General features: G+C 43.4%; 1 protein-coding gene across 1 annotated transcript in view; it reads right to left on the bottom strand.

Moving 5' to 3' along the window:
• Slc2a2 (solute carrier family 2 member 2) overlaps window positions 1-13,067 on the bottom strand; it is a 30,335-nt gene extending 17,268 nt beyond the window's left edge. The window contains exons 1-3 of the mRNA XM_036190215.1: window positions 12,945-13,067; window positions 6,751-6,843; window positions 4,018-4,277 (exon numbers count right to left, since the gene is read on the bottom strand). Coding sequence (XP_036046108.1) covers window positions 4,018-4,277; window positions 6,751-6,843; window positions 12,945-12,959 — 368 coding nt within the window. The 5' untranslated portion in view covers window positions 12,960-13,067. The remainder of the gene's footprint in view (window positions 1-4,017; window positions 4,278-6,750; window positions 6,844-12,944) is intronic.
• Between the last annotated feature and the right edge of the window lie 5,259 nt (window positions 13,068-18,326).

Here is an 18,326-nt window from a genome sequence, read left to right as displayed (position 1 = left end):
GGTGACCTCAGGGCAAGACCCCACCCAGCTAAGTTTCCAATTTGTGAAAAGGAACTAAAGAAAAGTTTAGAGCTGGGTATGATGGTGCACACCTTTAATCCCAGCATTCTGAAGGCAAAGGCTGGCAGATCTCTGAGATTTGAGGCCAGTCTGGGCTACAGAGCAAATTCAAGGATAGTCAAGCTTAGGCAATGAAGGATAGAAAGCTGGTGAAGATGGAATCCAATGAGGAGGCCATGTTCCAGTCTCAGCAAACAGCAGAACTTGCCAGCTTTGGCCACATGGCTCTGGCTTTAGAGTCAAGGAGGAACTAAGGAAAGCCATTGAAGCCAGGCATATGTCAGAGGTGTACCTGAATGGAGGCTTAGAGAGGCCATGTGTGAAGCTATAAAGTTGAAGGCTGGATTGCCTTGGAGACCCCAAAATGTTGGAGATATCAGAGTCATTGGATACCTGCCAAAAAAGACTTGGAACTAGCTCAAGAGAAAGAAGTGTGTTGCAGTCAACAAAGCTGAAAGGAGTTGGAGATCTGAAGAGCATTTTGACATCAGAATGGAGATGCAGAGTTTGGAGTTGCCCAGCTGGTTTTCAGTCTTGCTTCTGTCCAGTATTTCCTCACTATACTCCTTTCCCTATGTTTTGGAATGGTAATGTATACACGGTGCCATTATATGGTGGAAGTATGTGATTTGCTTTTTGCTTTTGATTTTACAGGATATTACAGTTAAGATATTGCATGAATCTCAGAGAGATTTTGAACTTTAGACTTAAATAAGTTTGGGACTGTGATAAACTATGGATACTTTTGAAGTTGGACTGAATGCATTTTTGCATTATTATATGACTACAAGCCTTTGGGACCAGGGAGTAGAATGTTGTAGTTTGAAAGAAAATGGCCACCAAAGGGAGTAGCATTATTAGGAGATGTGGTCTTTTTGGAGTAGGTGTGGTCTTATTGGAGAAAGTGTGTCACTGTGAAGGCAGGTTTTGAGGACTCACATAATGCTCAAGCCACCCGCAGTGAGATTGACCTCTTCCTGTTGCCAAGATATAGAACACTCGGCTACCTCTCCAGCAGCATGTCTGACTGCATGCTGCCATGTCCCACCATGATGATAATGGACTGAACCTGTGAACTGTAAGTGAGCCACCTCAATTAAATGTTTTCCTTCATAAGAGTTGCCATGGTCATTGTGTCTCTTTATAGCAAAAGAAACCCTAAGACAGTGGCCAATTTTGTAATTCATGCTGGCAGCTCAACTTGATAGTGTAAGAGTCACCCAGGTGGTACTGGTTTTGAAGGCATGAAGGGGCCATGGAAAGCAGCTGAGGCTTGGCACTGAAAGGCCAGAGAAAGACACCATTGGTGAAGGTGCAGCCATAGTGGCAACTGAAGACCCAGGAATGAATGGGTCATGCAGAGAAGTTGAGGTTTGGCTGTACAAAGAGAACCTAGGAGAGGCTGTTGGTGAAAGTGCAGCCCAGCTGCAGCATAAATGCCCAGCATTTTGTAGATGCCAGTATGAGGGATGACTACAAGAACAGCAGCAGCAGTGGGGTGGAGCCTGCCTGAGCTTAGAAGGTAAGCTGTGTGTGCTGCCAAGGGTGGAGTCAGAGACGCCAAGCCATTGTCTGGAGGAGCCCAGAAGGTGGTGAGTGAATCCCAGACAATGGACATGGAGTTAGTTGGAGCTTGCTTTTGCTTTGTTCAGGTTATCACTCTGACCTGGTTCTTCCCCCCAGGAAGTAAGGAAGTATTTATCTTAATTTTGATTTTTTTACAGGAGTCCACAGTTGAGAGATTTCAAACTTTCAAAAGGGACAGAATTTTAATATGTTTTTGTGAAGACTATGGGGCTTTCAGAGATAGGAAAGGGCCATGAGCAAGCAACAGGGCAAAGTATTAACTAGAGAGGACGAGACTCCTTAGAGTCTCCAGAAGGAACTAGTACTACTAAACTCTTGGCCTTCATCAAGTATAGTGAATATTGGAGTTCTGACCCCCAAAATTGAAAGAAAATTAATTTGTGTTGTTTGGGTCACTAGGCTGGTGATAATTCATCACAGTGGCCAGAGGGTATAAGGAAATCATGGACTACCTTAAGAGTAGGCAGTGTTCCAGCACTGGCTAGTCCTGGGGCTACAGTGCAGAGACCCAGGTAAAGGATGGCTCTCAGCTCAGACTGCTAGGAAATGCTTTTTGTCTTTGCGAGGAAAGAGGATGCACAAAGTTAACAGTTTATTCACCCTAAGAAGTTGTTACAAGCTGATAGCGTCTATTCTGTCAGGCAGGGCAAGACGAAAATAGAAGATTGGGCCAGTCAGCAGTCAGTCCTCCTGGAGCAAGGGTCCCATGAGGCCTCAGCCCTCCCCAAGGATCTATAGACAGCAAATGCTTGCTGAAAGAAGGAGAAAGATTGTTTTCAGTGGTCTAACAACCACTAGATGCCCACGCTCCTGCAAACAGCCCCTCCTCCATGCTTGCATAAGTCATTAATTAAACTCATTCACTAAGAAAGAAAAAGAAAGGAATAAGGGGAAAGAAAGGAACGGAGATGAAAGCATAGGGGGTACTAGTTAGTAAGAGGGAGGTGTAAAGGAGTGGGACCGGGATATTGGGGTGTAAATATAACAAAATACATAGTGTACATGTATGGAAATGTTATAACGAGACCCACTACTATGTATAATTAATATATGCTTAAAACTTAAATAATTTAAACTTATTTAGTAGCCAGTTGTGGTAGCACATTTCTTTATTTCCAGTAATTCTCGAGTAGGGAGGCCGAGGCAGGCAGACCTCTGGGAAATCTCATATAAAAGTAGGAGTTTTCTTAACGGAGGCTATCACAATAACCTGAACTTACTATATACTTGGAAAGGAGTTACCTTCATGAACAGTCTACATTGTTACTGTTTCTTTGTGTTTTATACAATTTCAGTAGAAGAAAGTATCAGAATTTTAATAATTAGTGCCTCCAAAGCTGCAGCTTACATTAGGGATGGAAAAATGAAATGAATTAAATCCAGAATTATGAAGCTAATTACCAAATTACCTCTTTCCTTTTCAAAAAAAATTTTTTTTTTGCAATTTCTGAATTTTCTGTGTTTGGCATGTGTTAATTCTATTGTGAAAATAAAGGGTAATTACCACACAAAATTGGATTCAATTAATAGGAAATCAATGTAAAAAATAATAACTTTCTGTTCTAACTTATCAGAAGCCCCAGCTTTGGTACACCTGTTAGTAAGCATATGAAGGAACTGACCCCACCGATGTAGTTTTTAGATTTGTTTTAAATTTTGAGTATGTGTGTATGTGTCTTGGGGGTGGGTTGTGCAAGTGTGAGTTTGGGCCTCCTCTTGGAGGCCATGAATGTGAACTGGGTCACCTGTAGCTAGAGGTACAGGTAGAGGGTGCTGGGAACCAAATTCAGGCCCACTGCAAGCACAGTATTGCCTCTTAGCCACTGAGCCATGCCTCTCTCTCCTCAGGCACTGATGCTTTTAATCCAAACGTGCAATAGGAGGAACTGGAGTTGGGAAGCTCTACTGCTGTGATCTCTGGTTGGGGCTTTGAGGTCTTAGCAGGAATGGCAGCAGAAAGTAGAAGCCCTGTGCCCAGTGTGTGGAGACTTGTCAGGATGTGAAGGTGACCATCAGACTGGACTAATACAAGTGTCAACTTTTAATTTAAAAATGAAAACAATGTTTGAGAACTGGTGTAATTTGGTGGCACTTTCCTCACAGGTTTTAAAACTTGCAAAACCAGAGGAACAAAGTCCCTAGAAATACACATCAGATTTACATTTTCTGCAAACACTTCCACAGTGCCAGGATTTACTAGCTGATTGCAACAACATTTTCTATTGATTTGACCTAACAATGACCTAGCTCACAGGATTCTAAGTTGAAAAACCACTCTAACACTGTCCCACAAATGGGAAGATAGTGTCTCTCTATAAAAAACAGTAACAAAATATTAAAGCTGTGTTTATATTAATTTATAAAACTCACCTTCCAAGCCTGTCTCCTAGCCACCCACCAAAGAATGAGGCGACCATTCCACCCACTGCGAAGCTGGACACAGACAGAGACCAGAACATAGTGATGATGTGAGGAGATCCTGCAGCCTCCCTTTCAGCCCAGGAGTCTGGGGTTGCATATGCTGGCGTGACTATGAGTGGGGGGTCTGTGCTGTTGGCAACATAGTTACTGGTAGCTCTTCGGTCATCCACTGCAATGCCCAAAACATGTTGGTAATGGGATATTATTACCTGAGGAAACAGGGGAAGACATCCATGACTTCAACATTGCACATACAGCCTATGATGGCCCTTTCAACGTCTGTTAGGTGTTCAAACAGGGCAGCCTAATTGTGTGAGCTTTGCAATACAGATATGGGTAGACAGTCATGTCCTGTAAAAAAGAGGTAATGGACACAGGCAATGGAGCAGGGTGGCAGGAGGCACCAGAAGTAAGTGTAGGGTACCCAGAAGCAGACCCCAAAGTACACGTCTACTGTAGGTCAATGGCTGCAAGTGCTTGGCTTTGTGGCATGGTGGCATCTGCCCCAGCTGAGCAAGGGGGCTGAAAGAAAAGGCTCACTAATGGGTAGCCTCTGCTTTTTTAATATCTGCCAGAGGTCTTGGCTTTTATGTTGACAACTGCTTACACTGAAAATGTTCTTCAAGTAGAGAAGGCAGATACAAGTGTTAGCATTGCACAGATGGTCTAATAGTAACATAAAAGGGAAAGATAAAACACCGGCAAAGCTCCGAGGAAAAACCAAACTCAGAACTATACAAAATTCTAGCACCTGGTGGTATATCCGTGGTAGAAGTGAGCTCTAATTTTAGTCATAGACTTTGTAATAGTTAATGCAAATAGATCCAAATGGTCAAGTCTAGAGTTGATGAATTTTCAAGATAAAAACAGCTTAGAACTGTGAAGGTATAAAGACTTCTCCTATGGGTCCTCAGAGAGGTCAGTATATCCCAAAAGAAAGAGTCCTCAATGCTAAATTTCTAGCCACATTTCACATGATGCTTCTGTAGCCATGAAGAGGCAGCCCACAGCCTCTCTTCCTCCACATCATCCTTCTCAGCACTGATTGATCATTGTCCAGCCTCCATAAGTTGGGTAGTTCCTCTCCAACAAGGATCTGGACCATTGCTGCTCCCTCTTCCTGGTTATAAATAAAGTTCTGTTTGTAAAGCAAGCTGAGCCACAGGGAGATTCGCCATCCTCTATGCAAGGTCTGCTCTCATAGATGGCTCTCCTGTAGAGATAGCAGGCATGGAGAAAGGCTGACAGGAATTACACAAATGTTCTTAGCAGTTTAATATATGGAATAGAAATAATTGCAGGTGATTTTTATCTTCTAGTTTCTGCAGTGGGCAAGTGTAATTTTTATGCTCATGAAAAATTGTGTCTTAAAAATACCTTCAAATGTTATTCAACTGGTAGAAAATACCGATAGGGGTCTGTGTTTTTAGTTCTGCTCAGGCTTAGGTTGAAGGAGGGGAGATCTCAGTCTATTCTCTCTGGCAAGACTAGAGAGGATGGTTTTAGTAAGGATGTGAAAAGGACTTCCAGAAAGGAAGAATTTCTAGCTTGGCCTGGATCTTAGGAGGCTGAACAAATCAGCACACTCCTTCATCATCCACAGAAAAATATCTGACTCTGGTCTCCTGCCCCGCCCCTCACTCTTGCATTATTCCCTGGAAGCCAGAACAAGAGGCTTGGTACACTAAGGATGATGTGCTCTTAATGAAGAACCATCTCTCAGCCCTAGGAGCTGAGCAGCAGTCCTTGTCAGACTGTGGTCTGCACACACTCCAGTGTTCACAGCCTGTGGTGTCTTACACTTTTCTCACTTTACTGTAAGAAAAGCAGATAAAATGATGAAATATGATGCGTGTATTTAGAACACCCCACACACCCTGTGCTTTCCTTATTGCATCCCTTCCCAAGTAATATTCACTTCTGTCTGAGTTGGAGCTCAAGGGCGTGGCACAGTCCCCTAACTAAAGGGCTGTGGCATCCGGGAAGAGTGAGGTTTTTCTCTGAGGATCTACTGCATAATAGAGAATGCACCCAGAAATGGTAGGAATTCTCTGACATGTTTCCTTACAAAGTGCCACATCCTTTCTCCATTCACAGTGAAGAAGATCCAAACTTTTTGAACCTCTTGACTACTGAGCTAACGTTTGTACTTTTTGTGCTGAAGGTCTGTGTGAGACAAGGAGAAGGAAGGACAGCTATCTTTTCAGTATTTGGCCCCTAAAGTTTTTAATATGCCACAGAAATGAGTCGAAGTTTGGGATAATCTGGTGGTGGAAAACCTGATGCAAACATTGGTGAATTGAATGGACACGTCCTTCTGTCGTTCCCCTGGTTTCTGGTGTTTTTCATGCCTGGGGGACAGCTGTGACTGAATGCTGCAAGACATTCTTGCCTTTCGATCTCCTGAGCAGGAGGCATTAAGTTAGCATTTTCTCTGAGCTCAGAAAACAGCAGTGTCAGAGATAAAAAGTTGTGCACTGCTCTTTTTGACTCAGAGGGTTGTTAACCCAGGAGTCAAGGCCAAATTACCAGCTGTGAAGCAATGCACACTGTACTTGGCCGGCCAGGCTCACCTCGTGTCTCTCACGTGGACAGTTTATCTTAGTGTGTGAGGAACATATGATCCTCTGGGCAGGAAGAGCTGACAGGACTTGCCCCCAAAGAACTGTGCGTTTCACTTACGTCCTGAGGTGCGTTGATCACCCCGATGTCATAGCCAAACTGGAAGGAACCGAGCACAGCAGTGAAGACAGTGAAAGCCAAGGTTCCCGTGATCTGAGGATGAAAAACAAAGCTGGGAAGCAGCAGATCCTGCCACCCAACCTCCACATGGATTCCCCCAGGCTCTGGTTCTTCCCCTCCCACAGCCAATGCTGGACAGGGCAAGTGTTAGTCTAGGAAGATGAAAACTGTTCACCATCGTCTCATATTGCTAAAGCTGAAGGAAAAAAGAAAAAAACACAACAGGACAGCTTTTCCAGAGCACAACTTAACATTCTCTTTGTGTCTTAAACACACATGCATGTACACACACACACACACACACACACACATACACACATACACATACACACACATACACACACACACATACACACAATATACACACACATACACACACATATACACACACACATACACACACATACACACACATATACACACACATACACACGCATACACGCATACACACATACACACATACACACACACACATACACACATACACACACATACACACACACACACACACACACACACACACACACACACAGGACAGGGGAGGAGAGGCGGGCAGAAAGGAGGGGTAGAAACCATAGGCTAGGCAGGTTTTGAACTCCCTGGTTTGTAGTTGAGGCTGATGCTGGTCTCCATGACCTCACCTCCAGAGAACTAGAATTACAGGCATGCACCACCATACCCTGCATATGGGCTGCTAGGGGCAGGCTCACGCTTTGTTCATGTTAGGCAAACGCTTCACCAACTGAGCTTAATCCCCAGTCCCACATCAATATCTTTTCAAGATTCAAAGTCAGAACTGAGAATTGGATTGCTGCTGACAGGAAAAGGAACTGCCGGGCAGAACAGTCCTGCAGGAGCGTCAGTGGAGGGCGAGCTTTCCAGACCCTTCTACTCTGCAGGAACACTTCAGCACTCACTCAGAGTCACCTTGGTTATCATGATCTGTGCCAGTAGCCAGGCAAGAGTGCTTTTCAGGATTTTCGTGAGGCTGAGCATGGAGGTGTGAGTTAAGTTACCCTAAAACTGCAGAGCGTTCAACTCACAATTAATTACTCATCCAGTCAGCTGACAGGAATCATGCATGCAGATTCACAGGTCAGGGTAGAAAGAACTGTCATTCAACAGGAATATCAAACAGGTTCAGTCACATCATGATACACATCAGATACATTCAACACGCTATGCAGCAACTCAAAAGAATAATGTGACCAAATACATTGGCTTTTGTTGTTTGTTTTTGTTTAGAGACAGCGTCTTACTTTGTAGCCCTGGATAGCCTGGAACACATAATGTAGACCAGGCTGGCCTCAGACTCAACAGAGATCCTCCTGCCTCTGCCTCGAGTGCTGGAATTAAAGGAGTGAGCCACTCTACTCAGTTCAACTTGTTTTAAAATGGTAAATGAAATTGAAAACCTTACTGAATGATTTGTCACGTGATTGATTCATTGATGCTTTACAGTGCTAGGAGTCAGGCCTGGTGCCTTCTGCATGCTGGGAAACTCCGCCTGTAAGCTACAGCCTTAGCTCTCTAATGCTCTGAAAGGACTTACACACAAATAGTATTGGACTTGTACATACAATGTTTCATTGAAGAATAAATAAAAAAGTGACTCTTTTGAAAAGACTGTAAGGCTGGAGAAGTACAGGTAAAAGAAATATTTCTAAAATTCATGCTGTTAGGTATTTTATAGGGAAATGTTGTATGTATTTTCATATCATTTAAAATTTCAACCAGGAAGCACAGGATATAACAGGTATTTTGTTGGGTGGATGAATGAGTCACATCAGCATGGATTTTGGTTCCTTTTATTTTTATTTATTTTATTTTATTTATTTATTTATTTTTTACCTTAAGTGGCTCTGCCTACTTCATTATAGCATCTTTGGTTTTTGTCTGAATTGTAAGATTGTAAATCTCTGCACTCCAGCATGAAGGATAAATAATTATCCAGGACCCTGATTCTCTAATAAAACTCCAGCTCAGTCATCAAAAAAGTCTCACGGACCTTCCTAGAGACCCTAGAAGTTCTCCATCCCAGTGACTCCGAGACGAGACTCCGTCTGGGGCTTAGGACCTGTGCAGCACCTAGAGCACGTTCTTCTATTGGATTGGAATCTCACTTGGGTGTGTGCAGTATGTAAGTTTACACAATTCCCTTCTTTTTATAGCTTTAGTTGGCCGTTGTGCAGGCCACTGTCAGCAACTTTGTTCTGAAAGGACTGCAGAAGAGATGCAAAGATGTCTGTCTGTCTGTCTCTCTCCTCTGAAGATACATACAAATATTCATGTACATCACATGTATTATATATTTATTACAAAGAATATATACCTATTTACACATAATAATATCTTATACACAAGCAAGTAATATTTAAAATATACATACACACATGTATGCCATATAATGTATAGACTTATGCAAGGTTTTGAATGACTTTCTAAAATGCAGTAAGACATCTGGAACTCAAAAAATTAAAATTTAGGATGGGATTCCATTTGCTGGGTGGGTGGTTTATCCTGAAGTCATCTCCCCTCTCAAGCTGTTTCCCAAGAATTAGGATTTCTTTTTTTTACAGAAAATAGTTATCAGCAGCAGCGAGGAACCAGGTGTATGGGGAGGGCTCTGACATCCTCTCCATCACGTAAAGACAACTTCAGAGCCCAGAGCTGAGGATGCTTCCTGAATGCCCACTTGCTCCTTTATATGGATTATCTCATTTATTCCCACCATTCTTTTTTCACTGATGCTATAAAAAATTCCTAGCAACTCAGTGACTGAAACAATGCAACCTAATTTATCGTTATAATTTAGAGGTCTAGTCTGAGTCTCTGCAGGCCAAAATCAATATGTTAGCAGGCTATGTTCCCTTTGAGACTGGAGAAGAAAATTTGAGTGATGGTAGAATTCACTTCCTTGTGGTGGTAGGACACTCAGGTTTCTTGCTGACTATAAATTGGGGGCCTCTCAGTTGCAGAGGCTAGCGTGCTCCTTAGGTAATGGTGCTCTTCCTCCGTCTTTACAGCCAACAATGACAGGTCATATCCTTGTCATATTGCATCTCTCAGATCCTGACAAATTCTTCACTTTCAGGATGTATTATGTTAGATTTAACACCTCTGGATAAGCCAAGACTATCTCTCCATTTCAAGGCCCTTAGGATACTGTATCCGGCCAAGCCATCTAGGTGTATGTAGTCTGGAAAAGTTTTGTTCATGACAGAGAAATTTCGTGAAAAGTGCTAAGCACTAACAATCCCATTTCCCTGCATCCGACCATTCTAACGGCAAAGAGATTGGCATGGCATCTGTATAGAGCTAAGACAAGCAGTGAGGACTCCGCGGTGCTCTCACTCAGTCCAGGCTTAGGGGTCCTAAAGGGTCATCATTTCACACTCAAGGAAATGTGGAAATGGAAGTAACTTGTACGGAAGGCAAGGGAAGGAAAATCTTCAAGTCTTTTCTCTAAACGTCTTCACAGGTCATGGCATGATAAGCTGGAAACATTTTGAAGGTCAATTGTTACTTGGGATTTAAAACATTTTGGTTAGAGAAATAAGTTCCCATGTCCAATTTAAAATATACTGTAGATAAACATGGAAGAACAGCCCAGCATGGGGCCAGTGAGCTGGCTCAGCATCTGCAGGTAGATACTGACAAGCTTGTGAGTTAAATGCCTGGGACCCACATGCTGGAAAGTGAGAACTGACTCCTGAAAGTTGTCTTCTGACCTCCGCATGTCATGGCGCACACGCACACACACACACAAACACACGCACCAAAATAAATACATTTTTTTAAACTTAATACAGAAGAAGTTGAATCTTAACCTGAAACAAAACGTGGCATTTATTTTGTGGCTTAGAAGTCATATGTCATATATTGACATAGCCAAGTAGTTGTGAAAGTCAGAAAACTTAGAAAGGGCTTCTAGTATCTGTGCCTCAGTTTCTCTACCTTTTCAATGGCCGTAATGACAGGCGATGGGTGGGATTATGAGATTAGCCAGCTGTGGCTGTGCTTAGGAGTTACCTTGGACAGGATTATTGTAAAAAGGAAGATCAGTAATGTACTCCCCTTTAAGTAGAGGGCACACAGCAAATGTCTTTCTACCCATATCACCACTATTGCATGGACTGTGTCTATGAAACAACCATCTATCAACTTTTCATACATCATTACTAATATCCAAAAACAGCATGAAAAGCAGACTGGATCTCAACTCTGTGCTGTGGAAACCAAGCTCAGGGAGGGTTAAGAGGGTTGTGCCTGACCATAACCATTCTGTGGCAGATATCCTAGGACAGAACTTTAAACTTCCACTGTTAAATAAGAAAGCAGATTTTCCAGCAACTGTGGATTGACTAGGAAGGGGAAAATGTATGATTTGCCTCCACATGCTTCTAAAAGCCAAGCCAAAGATGATTTTACATCCAATTTTGAAAAAGGCCAAATATTTCTCATACTATAGAATTTTCAGACTGAACGGAATTTAAAAAGTGACAGATGTTTATCTGATCCCTCGACTTATCAACAGAGGAAGTGGAGGACACACAGACCACGCCCCTCATCTGATTGTCAGTGCACTGTGGGTGTGTCCAGACTGGCACTCACTTTCCCCAGCCACCATCCCTGGTCACCCTTTAACCTCCAGTGGTTGACAAAACTGAAAAGCCCTCTCTATGTCAGTCCGTAAAGCTCTGTGTTCTGTCATCAGGCAGTTCCTTGAAGAAAGTTCTTACAGTTTAGTCTCAGAAGCACCAGGGGAATTTACCAAAGCCTGAAGGTTGGCTCTGAGATGGTCCCTTTGACAACATCTTCTAGACATTAGATATATGGATGCTGCCCTATCATATTCGCTGGATCTGCACACTATCCCTGTAGTTACTAATTTAATATTTATCCATAAATCATCATTACAGTTCTCTCTGTTATAACTTCATCCTGAGCTATAGCACCCACAGAATCATGATTCCAGGGTCATTCTTTAAATGTGCATTATACAAATGCACAACTGATATTTAAACGTTTGTTCTCTAAGCCTTTCTAATGTTATCTTTACTTACTCTCAAACTCTGAAGAGATTACTTCATTCACAGATTACCAAAATAAAGCCTAGATAGTCCATATCAGGCCCCAAGAATCATCATTTTATTATAATATAGAAAGCACAACGCTCAGTTGATTTAATCTGAGTTTCAGCAGCAGACGTAACTTTAGAATCCACATACAAGCCTGGCTGATTTCACAGCACCTGGTGTCTTTCATGAGGCAATGCTCAGGTCAGTATGTAAGGGTCCCACTCTAACAGAGGTACAGATTTATCCCCTTCTATTGTCGTATGCAGGAGTTTGAGAGAGCTTGTAGACACAGAAAAGTAACATATCCTTTCGAAGGTTTTATTTGGAAAAGGACTTTATCTACAGAGACGTTGAAATACCAGAGCAATGACAACCACAGGGAATTCCCTTTGCTTCCCGGTGATTACCTAACATTCGCCACATTTATTTCATAATGTGTATCGTTTTGGCTGAACCATTTAAAATAAGCTTCAGATTATTTGTGTCACCCTATTCCTGATGACTTCAACAAGTACTTTCCGTAAGAACAAAACCTCTTCCTGTCTGATAGAGATATTCTCACCCAGAGATATAACAGAGTCTGCTAATATCAGCTAAGAGTCATCCAAAGCCAGATTCTCCAGAGAGTGCTCCACCAGGTCTTCTTCTCTCTGTGGTCTGAGGTAACCCGCAACAGTGCCATCAGCTCTCCATCTCTTAATCTACGCCAGTCTTTCCCTTTGTCTTTCCTACATGGGCATTTTTAACATTCCAGATCCATTTCAAGGTTAGATTCTGGTGAACTTGCCACAGGCTTGTGGGTGGTAGCACATTTCTCCAGTGACAGGCTATACAGTGGCCCTTGGGAAAGTTATGCAGACTAACCAGCAAATATCCTTAAAACTCCAATTACTGAATAAGAACTCAGGTTTGCTTAACAGCCGAATGGATTAGTAATTGACCAAGTGAAGAGGTAACTGCGTGCAGTGTCACCGACAGTTTTATATGCTCGCTCACTTGAACAGATTACCAACCTCCTCAAAACTAAATCAAAGGAACCCAAGGTTGCTTTACCTTGTCTTCTGACATTGTGTGTGTGGAGTTGTCTTCTTAATCCCAGATCCTGTACTGAATGTGGGTGAGCAGCTGACCAGCCAGAGTCCTCAGCTGCCTGGTTATACATTGTAGGAGGAGGAGCAAGCAGAGCTGAGTTCTAACCATCACCAAGATTGGAGTATCGATGGAGCTCCAATCAATATACCCTTTACCTCGCTGACCTGTAGCTTGGGTGTCTCTGCTCCCTGGGAAAGAAATGAGAGTAGGTATAAGTCACAGAGGCAGACACATGTTAAGGGCTGGTAAGTGTGGCAAAGAAGCAGCCCGTGGGGTGTTCCAAAGAAGCTGAGATACGCTGTGTTGTGGGAAGACAATGGCAGGTGTGTGGAGGGTGCACTTCAGTTTGCTCTGCAGAGAAGCAGTATTGTGGGCTTGTGCTGCTGAGACAGGCTTTGCGGCTAAAGACTATGGAGACATCAGTTCCCTGAATGAGCTTGTGTGAGGTGTGTGCTTGGGTTTGAATCACAGTGTTTTCCTGAGGGTGACCTTAAGAAAGGGAGTCATCTTAGGTTTGTATTGTTGCTTGCTTTCTGACCTGATAAAAAGGAGATAAATATGCACATACTTTGTTTGGTTGAGGGGGTTAAACGAGATAACACGATGTGTGTTTGGCACAAAGTAAGTTCTCAATAGATGGCAGCGACACATTTTCTATTGTTATTATTAATTCAGCGCGTTTCAATATGTGATTGCAGAACCAGATGTGGCACACATCTGTATTGTTAGCACTGCCACCACAAGGACTGTGAGTTGGAGGCCCATTGGATTACATGAGAGTTGCTGGCTATCCTTGCCTACACAGAGAGACCCTCATTGGGGGAGAGAGTGCACTTTGTATGATAGCCTTGGATTCTCAATGAACTCAGGTTATATGTCTTCAGCCTGTTTCTTTCTAGGAATTCCCTATGACATCTGATCCAAAAATGACGGAGGAGATAGCAAGTTAGTTTAGCTTTCACTGTGACCGGCAGCTGTGCTTCCTGGTCCTCAGACATCACAAGGAGCAGTTCACAGCAGAGGGACTGTAAGAAGCAACAGCGAAAGGACAGGATCCAGGGTGGGGAGGGACTGCATTGAATTTGCATGACATTCCTTCCTCTCCTCATTCCTCATCTCCATCCCCTGCATGTGTGGTATACATGCACATGTGTGAGTACTCCTCTGTGCAGAGGCCAGGGATTGATGCTGAGTATCTTCCTCCATTACTCTCTACCTCACTATTTGTGACAGGACCCCAGAGACCTTGAAAGCTCCTGGTATTCACCCCAATCTACCCCAGTGCCAGGATGATAGGTACATCCCTGCCAAGCCTAGACTTTTTAATGTGTGTTGGGGACTTGAACCCAGGCCCTCTGGTTTTCACAAGTGTTCTTACCCACTGAGCTATCTCTTCAGGCCCTCATTTCTGGAAGGTGAAAACACGTGAAGCAACCAGTTTTAGGAAGCAAATAATTAAATTCAAAGTCCAAACTTCAGCAGAGCTTAGTATGGTTGTATTCTCTAATGTGCAGCCGGATGAGACACAGTCCCCTCTTGCCAGGACTTTACACTGAAGTGAGGACATAACCTGCTGTGTCTCAGAAGGCAGGAGCTGATAGTGAGTCATTAATCTTTACAGAGTTCCTTTCTGAGCCAGCCTCTGTCAGCACTTCCCTGGGCTTGACTGGTTTAATCATCGAGTGCTCCAGGTGGTGGCGCTCATCTTTGGCCCCAGGCCTTGATGTGCTGGCCTGGGAGTCCTGTCCTCAGCACCACGGATGGCCCTGAGAGGAGATGCCTAGGCTGACTTGGCTCAGTACAAAACACGCCTGGGCAGCTGTCAGGAAGGAGAGCTGCCCTGTGTTTCTTTTCTGCCTTTGTCTTCTGAAGTCTGCTTTGAAGTAATGGTCTGAAGGAATGCTTTGAAGTCTTCCTTGTAGCTGTGGCTGGGAGTCCACTACTACTGCGCTTCTCCAGCCCGGTGCTCAGGGACATTGCTCCTCGCCCATTGGAGATGCGACTATTCAGCAGCTGGGGGTGGGCTAAAACTACCTGCAAGTTGAGGGTGGAGGGAGCATACTGCACAGGATGATTTTGGCAGGGGCACTCAGACCACACACCTGCCTCGTGCTGAGTGGCTGATGTAGCTTCAGGGCACTCTGAGGAGCTGTGGGCTTCTGTGGGATAAAGTCTGGAAATGAAACCTGTCCTTTTGCATTTTGCCCTGAGATGACGTCTACTCACTGAGTGTTCATAATTATTCAGAGATCCCCTGCTGCACTGCAAAAGCAGCCTTGCATTGTTCCCATCTGTCTTAGGGCCCTGTGCAGAGGTTTCAGGCAGGCACAACCAGTACTGGGTAGCAGGGAGTGGGTTCAGGTCCTGGTGTTTGCAGAGCATATGCTCATACCCACTAGGCCGTCTCCCCACTTTTAAACCTTTCAGGTCACATTCTGATTACATCATTAATTAAGAGAGGAAATGCCAAGGGTTGTAGATGATGACCTCACTTCCCTCTCTACCCTTTTAGTCAAGTGAGAGGAGTTAGTTTTTGGTTTTGTTTTCTCTATACATGAGAGGAAATGGCCTGGAGCATTCCTCTGTTGCATTCCTCTCCAATGGAGTCAGGTGCCCGTAAGGGCAAAAGGCATGCCTGCAAGTTTGGCCAAACCAAGAGGGCAAGGGCTCAGGGGAAGAGCTCAGTCCTGAAGGTTGGGTCCCCCTGCCTGGCCTCCCTGGTCCTCTGGTCCAACTGCACTTTCTTGATGTGGAAGTCAAGACTGATTTTAAAGGTTAAATCATATCATGAATCCTGCTTGCAAGTCCCCAGAGCTCTGGCATCCCCAGCCAGCAGGGAGCTCTTCCTCTGCTCCTTGGCCTGAGAGGCCCCTTGAGGTAGGTCTGATTCTGAGGCTGTCTTTCCTACTCAGGACTCAGCCACCTGCCTCCAGTTTGTCTGTCTAGTGCTGGGGAGACCGACAGCAGCCATGGACCCGCAGGACCTTGTAGACCATGAGAGTGGCTAGAATCCACGTGAATGGCAATGGGAAATCACCAGAGGGCGGAGTCCTATGACCCACTGTTTCTTCTAAGAACACTTCTGCTGGAGTTCTTCTTCGTTGTTTTTGGGGTTTTTTGTTGTTGTTGTTTACCATATCTGACAGTTACAATCAGTATTGGAGCTCTTCTTTCTGATGGCTAGGCACATGGCTCAGTGGATAGAGTGCTTGCCTGGTGTGCACAGAGTTTCGGTTAGATGTGATCCCCAGCACCTCAGAAACTCTGGCTGTGGTGACACATGCTTGTATCCCTGTGCCCAGGAAGCAGAAGCAGGAGTTCAAAATCATCTTCAGCTACTTAGGGGGTTCCAGACCACTTAGAGTACACGAAGCCCTGTCTCAAAAAATGGTAAGCACCCCCAAAGAGAACAAAAAGATAATCCCCGTTGTTGTGTGAAGGGTGGATTGGATGGGAACATCAATGAAAAAGAGAGACAAATTACAAGCGTGTTGTGACCATTCAGGCTTGCTTCTGGCTGCAGAAGTAATGGCAGGGGAGAAAGAAAAGTGAAAAACTCAAGGTATATTTGGGTGTTCAAAGAACACCGCATTTAGGAGAACTAGGGATGGGAGATGACAAGTCACTTTCTTGCTTCCTAACCTGGGGTAACAGACACATTTACAATTGGAGGTGCTAGAGGTTCAATCATCTGAGTAGTGATCCAGTGCTCCCTCCAGGACCCCATAAAAATGAAGCAGATTCACTTTGCTCCACTTTGTAAGAGATGAAACTTTTTGAGGCATTTACCAGTCTACATGCAGTTCGAGACAACATGGAGGGCCCATGTGCACTTTGCCCTGGTTCCTCTTATAACAAGCAACATGTAAGACCATGGCTATAGATCATGACCAGGTTATTAGTATGAGTGGCCAAGGTCCAAGGTTCACCCCTGGAAACACAAGGATCCCTAGTCTGTCTTCTGCAGCCATGCCCACTTTCCTCTTACACTTCCAGACTCTTCAATCTGGGCAATCACCCTCTTCTCTAATTGTATGATGCTACTATCTTGATTGTGGTGATTTAAAACCTAAGAGAACATCCAGCTTTACTCAAGATCTGCCAGTAGAGATGCAAGTCCCATCTAAAGATACCTTCACAGAGGCATCCTGAACAATGTTTGACTGAACATTTGGACGTTTATGATCTAGGCAAGCTGTCATATAAAAATCATCATTATCAGACATTGTGTTTGCTTTTTTAACTCAGCAGAATTCCCTCAAGAGCTACCCAACCTCTGTGTGTCAGCAGTTTTCACTGCTGCATAATATGCCACAGTATAGATATGGTATAGACACACTGCTGTTGACATGTACTTGATGCACATTTGAAATATTTCCAATATTTGGCAGTTAAGAATAGAGCTCCTATATAATTCATTTAAAAATACCCTATGTGTGAACATCTACTTTCTCTTGAAAAATATTGTTGTGGGGTTATATGCTGGTTATATATTTCCCAGCAAAAATGAATGAGTGTCCTCATTTTCTTATACAACCTCACTAAAACTTGATATTGACTTTAAAAAATTCAGCCTTTCTGAAGTATGTGTAGTGATACCTCATTTTGGTTTTAATTATAATTTTTTATTTTATTATTATTTTGTCCGAATGGGTGTTTTGCCTACATATATCACCCAACGCATGACTAGTGCCTGTCGAGGGAGGCCAGAGAGGAGCTGTGGAACTGGAGTTACAGACAGTAGTGAGCTACCATGTGGGTTCTAGGAATTGAACTTGGGTCTTCTGAAAGAGAAGCCAGTACTCTTGATCACCAGCCATTTCTCCAGCCCCCTATCTAGACTTTTTCAAGGCCAGGGATACTGAATATGTTGTCCCTGACTTGACATCTGTCTATCTTCTTTGGTCATTTTCTGTTAAGAAAGCAACTGCATTTACCTGCTTCCTTTGTGTGTTGTAGCTTTTTACTGCTGAGCTCACTCCCCTGCCCCATTTGATTCATTTTCTAATTAGATCTTTGTTGATGTTGTTGTTATGTTTCTTTGAGTCCTGACAGTTCATTAACACATTTTTATATACTAGATTTTTATGGAATGTATAGTTGGCAGATATTTCCTCCTACTCCTTAGCTTTCATCCTCTTAGTGGGAATTTTCTAAGCAAAATGTTTAAATTTGAATGAAATCAATGTACTAATATTTCTTTTTATGACATGGCATCCGAGGTCTTTGCATAACCCTTGTTTTCATCTCATTTTTTCCGTATCACTCACTTCCCAAAAATATTGTGGTTTTGCATTTATTTTTATGTCTGTAATTCACTTTGAGTGATTTTGTTTTTTAATA

The sequence above is a fragment of the Onychomys torridus genome, chromosome 6 (genome assembly GCF_903995425.1).
Source record: "Onychomys torridus chromosome 6, mOncTor1.1, whole genome shotgun sequence".
NCBI classification, from domain to species: domain Eukaryota; kingdom Metazoa; phylum Chordata; class Mammalia; order Rodentia; family Cricetidae; genus Onychomys; species Onychomys torridus.
Note: the sequence above shows the minus strand (reverse complement) of the source record. Positions and strands in the feature narration are given on the sequence as shown.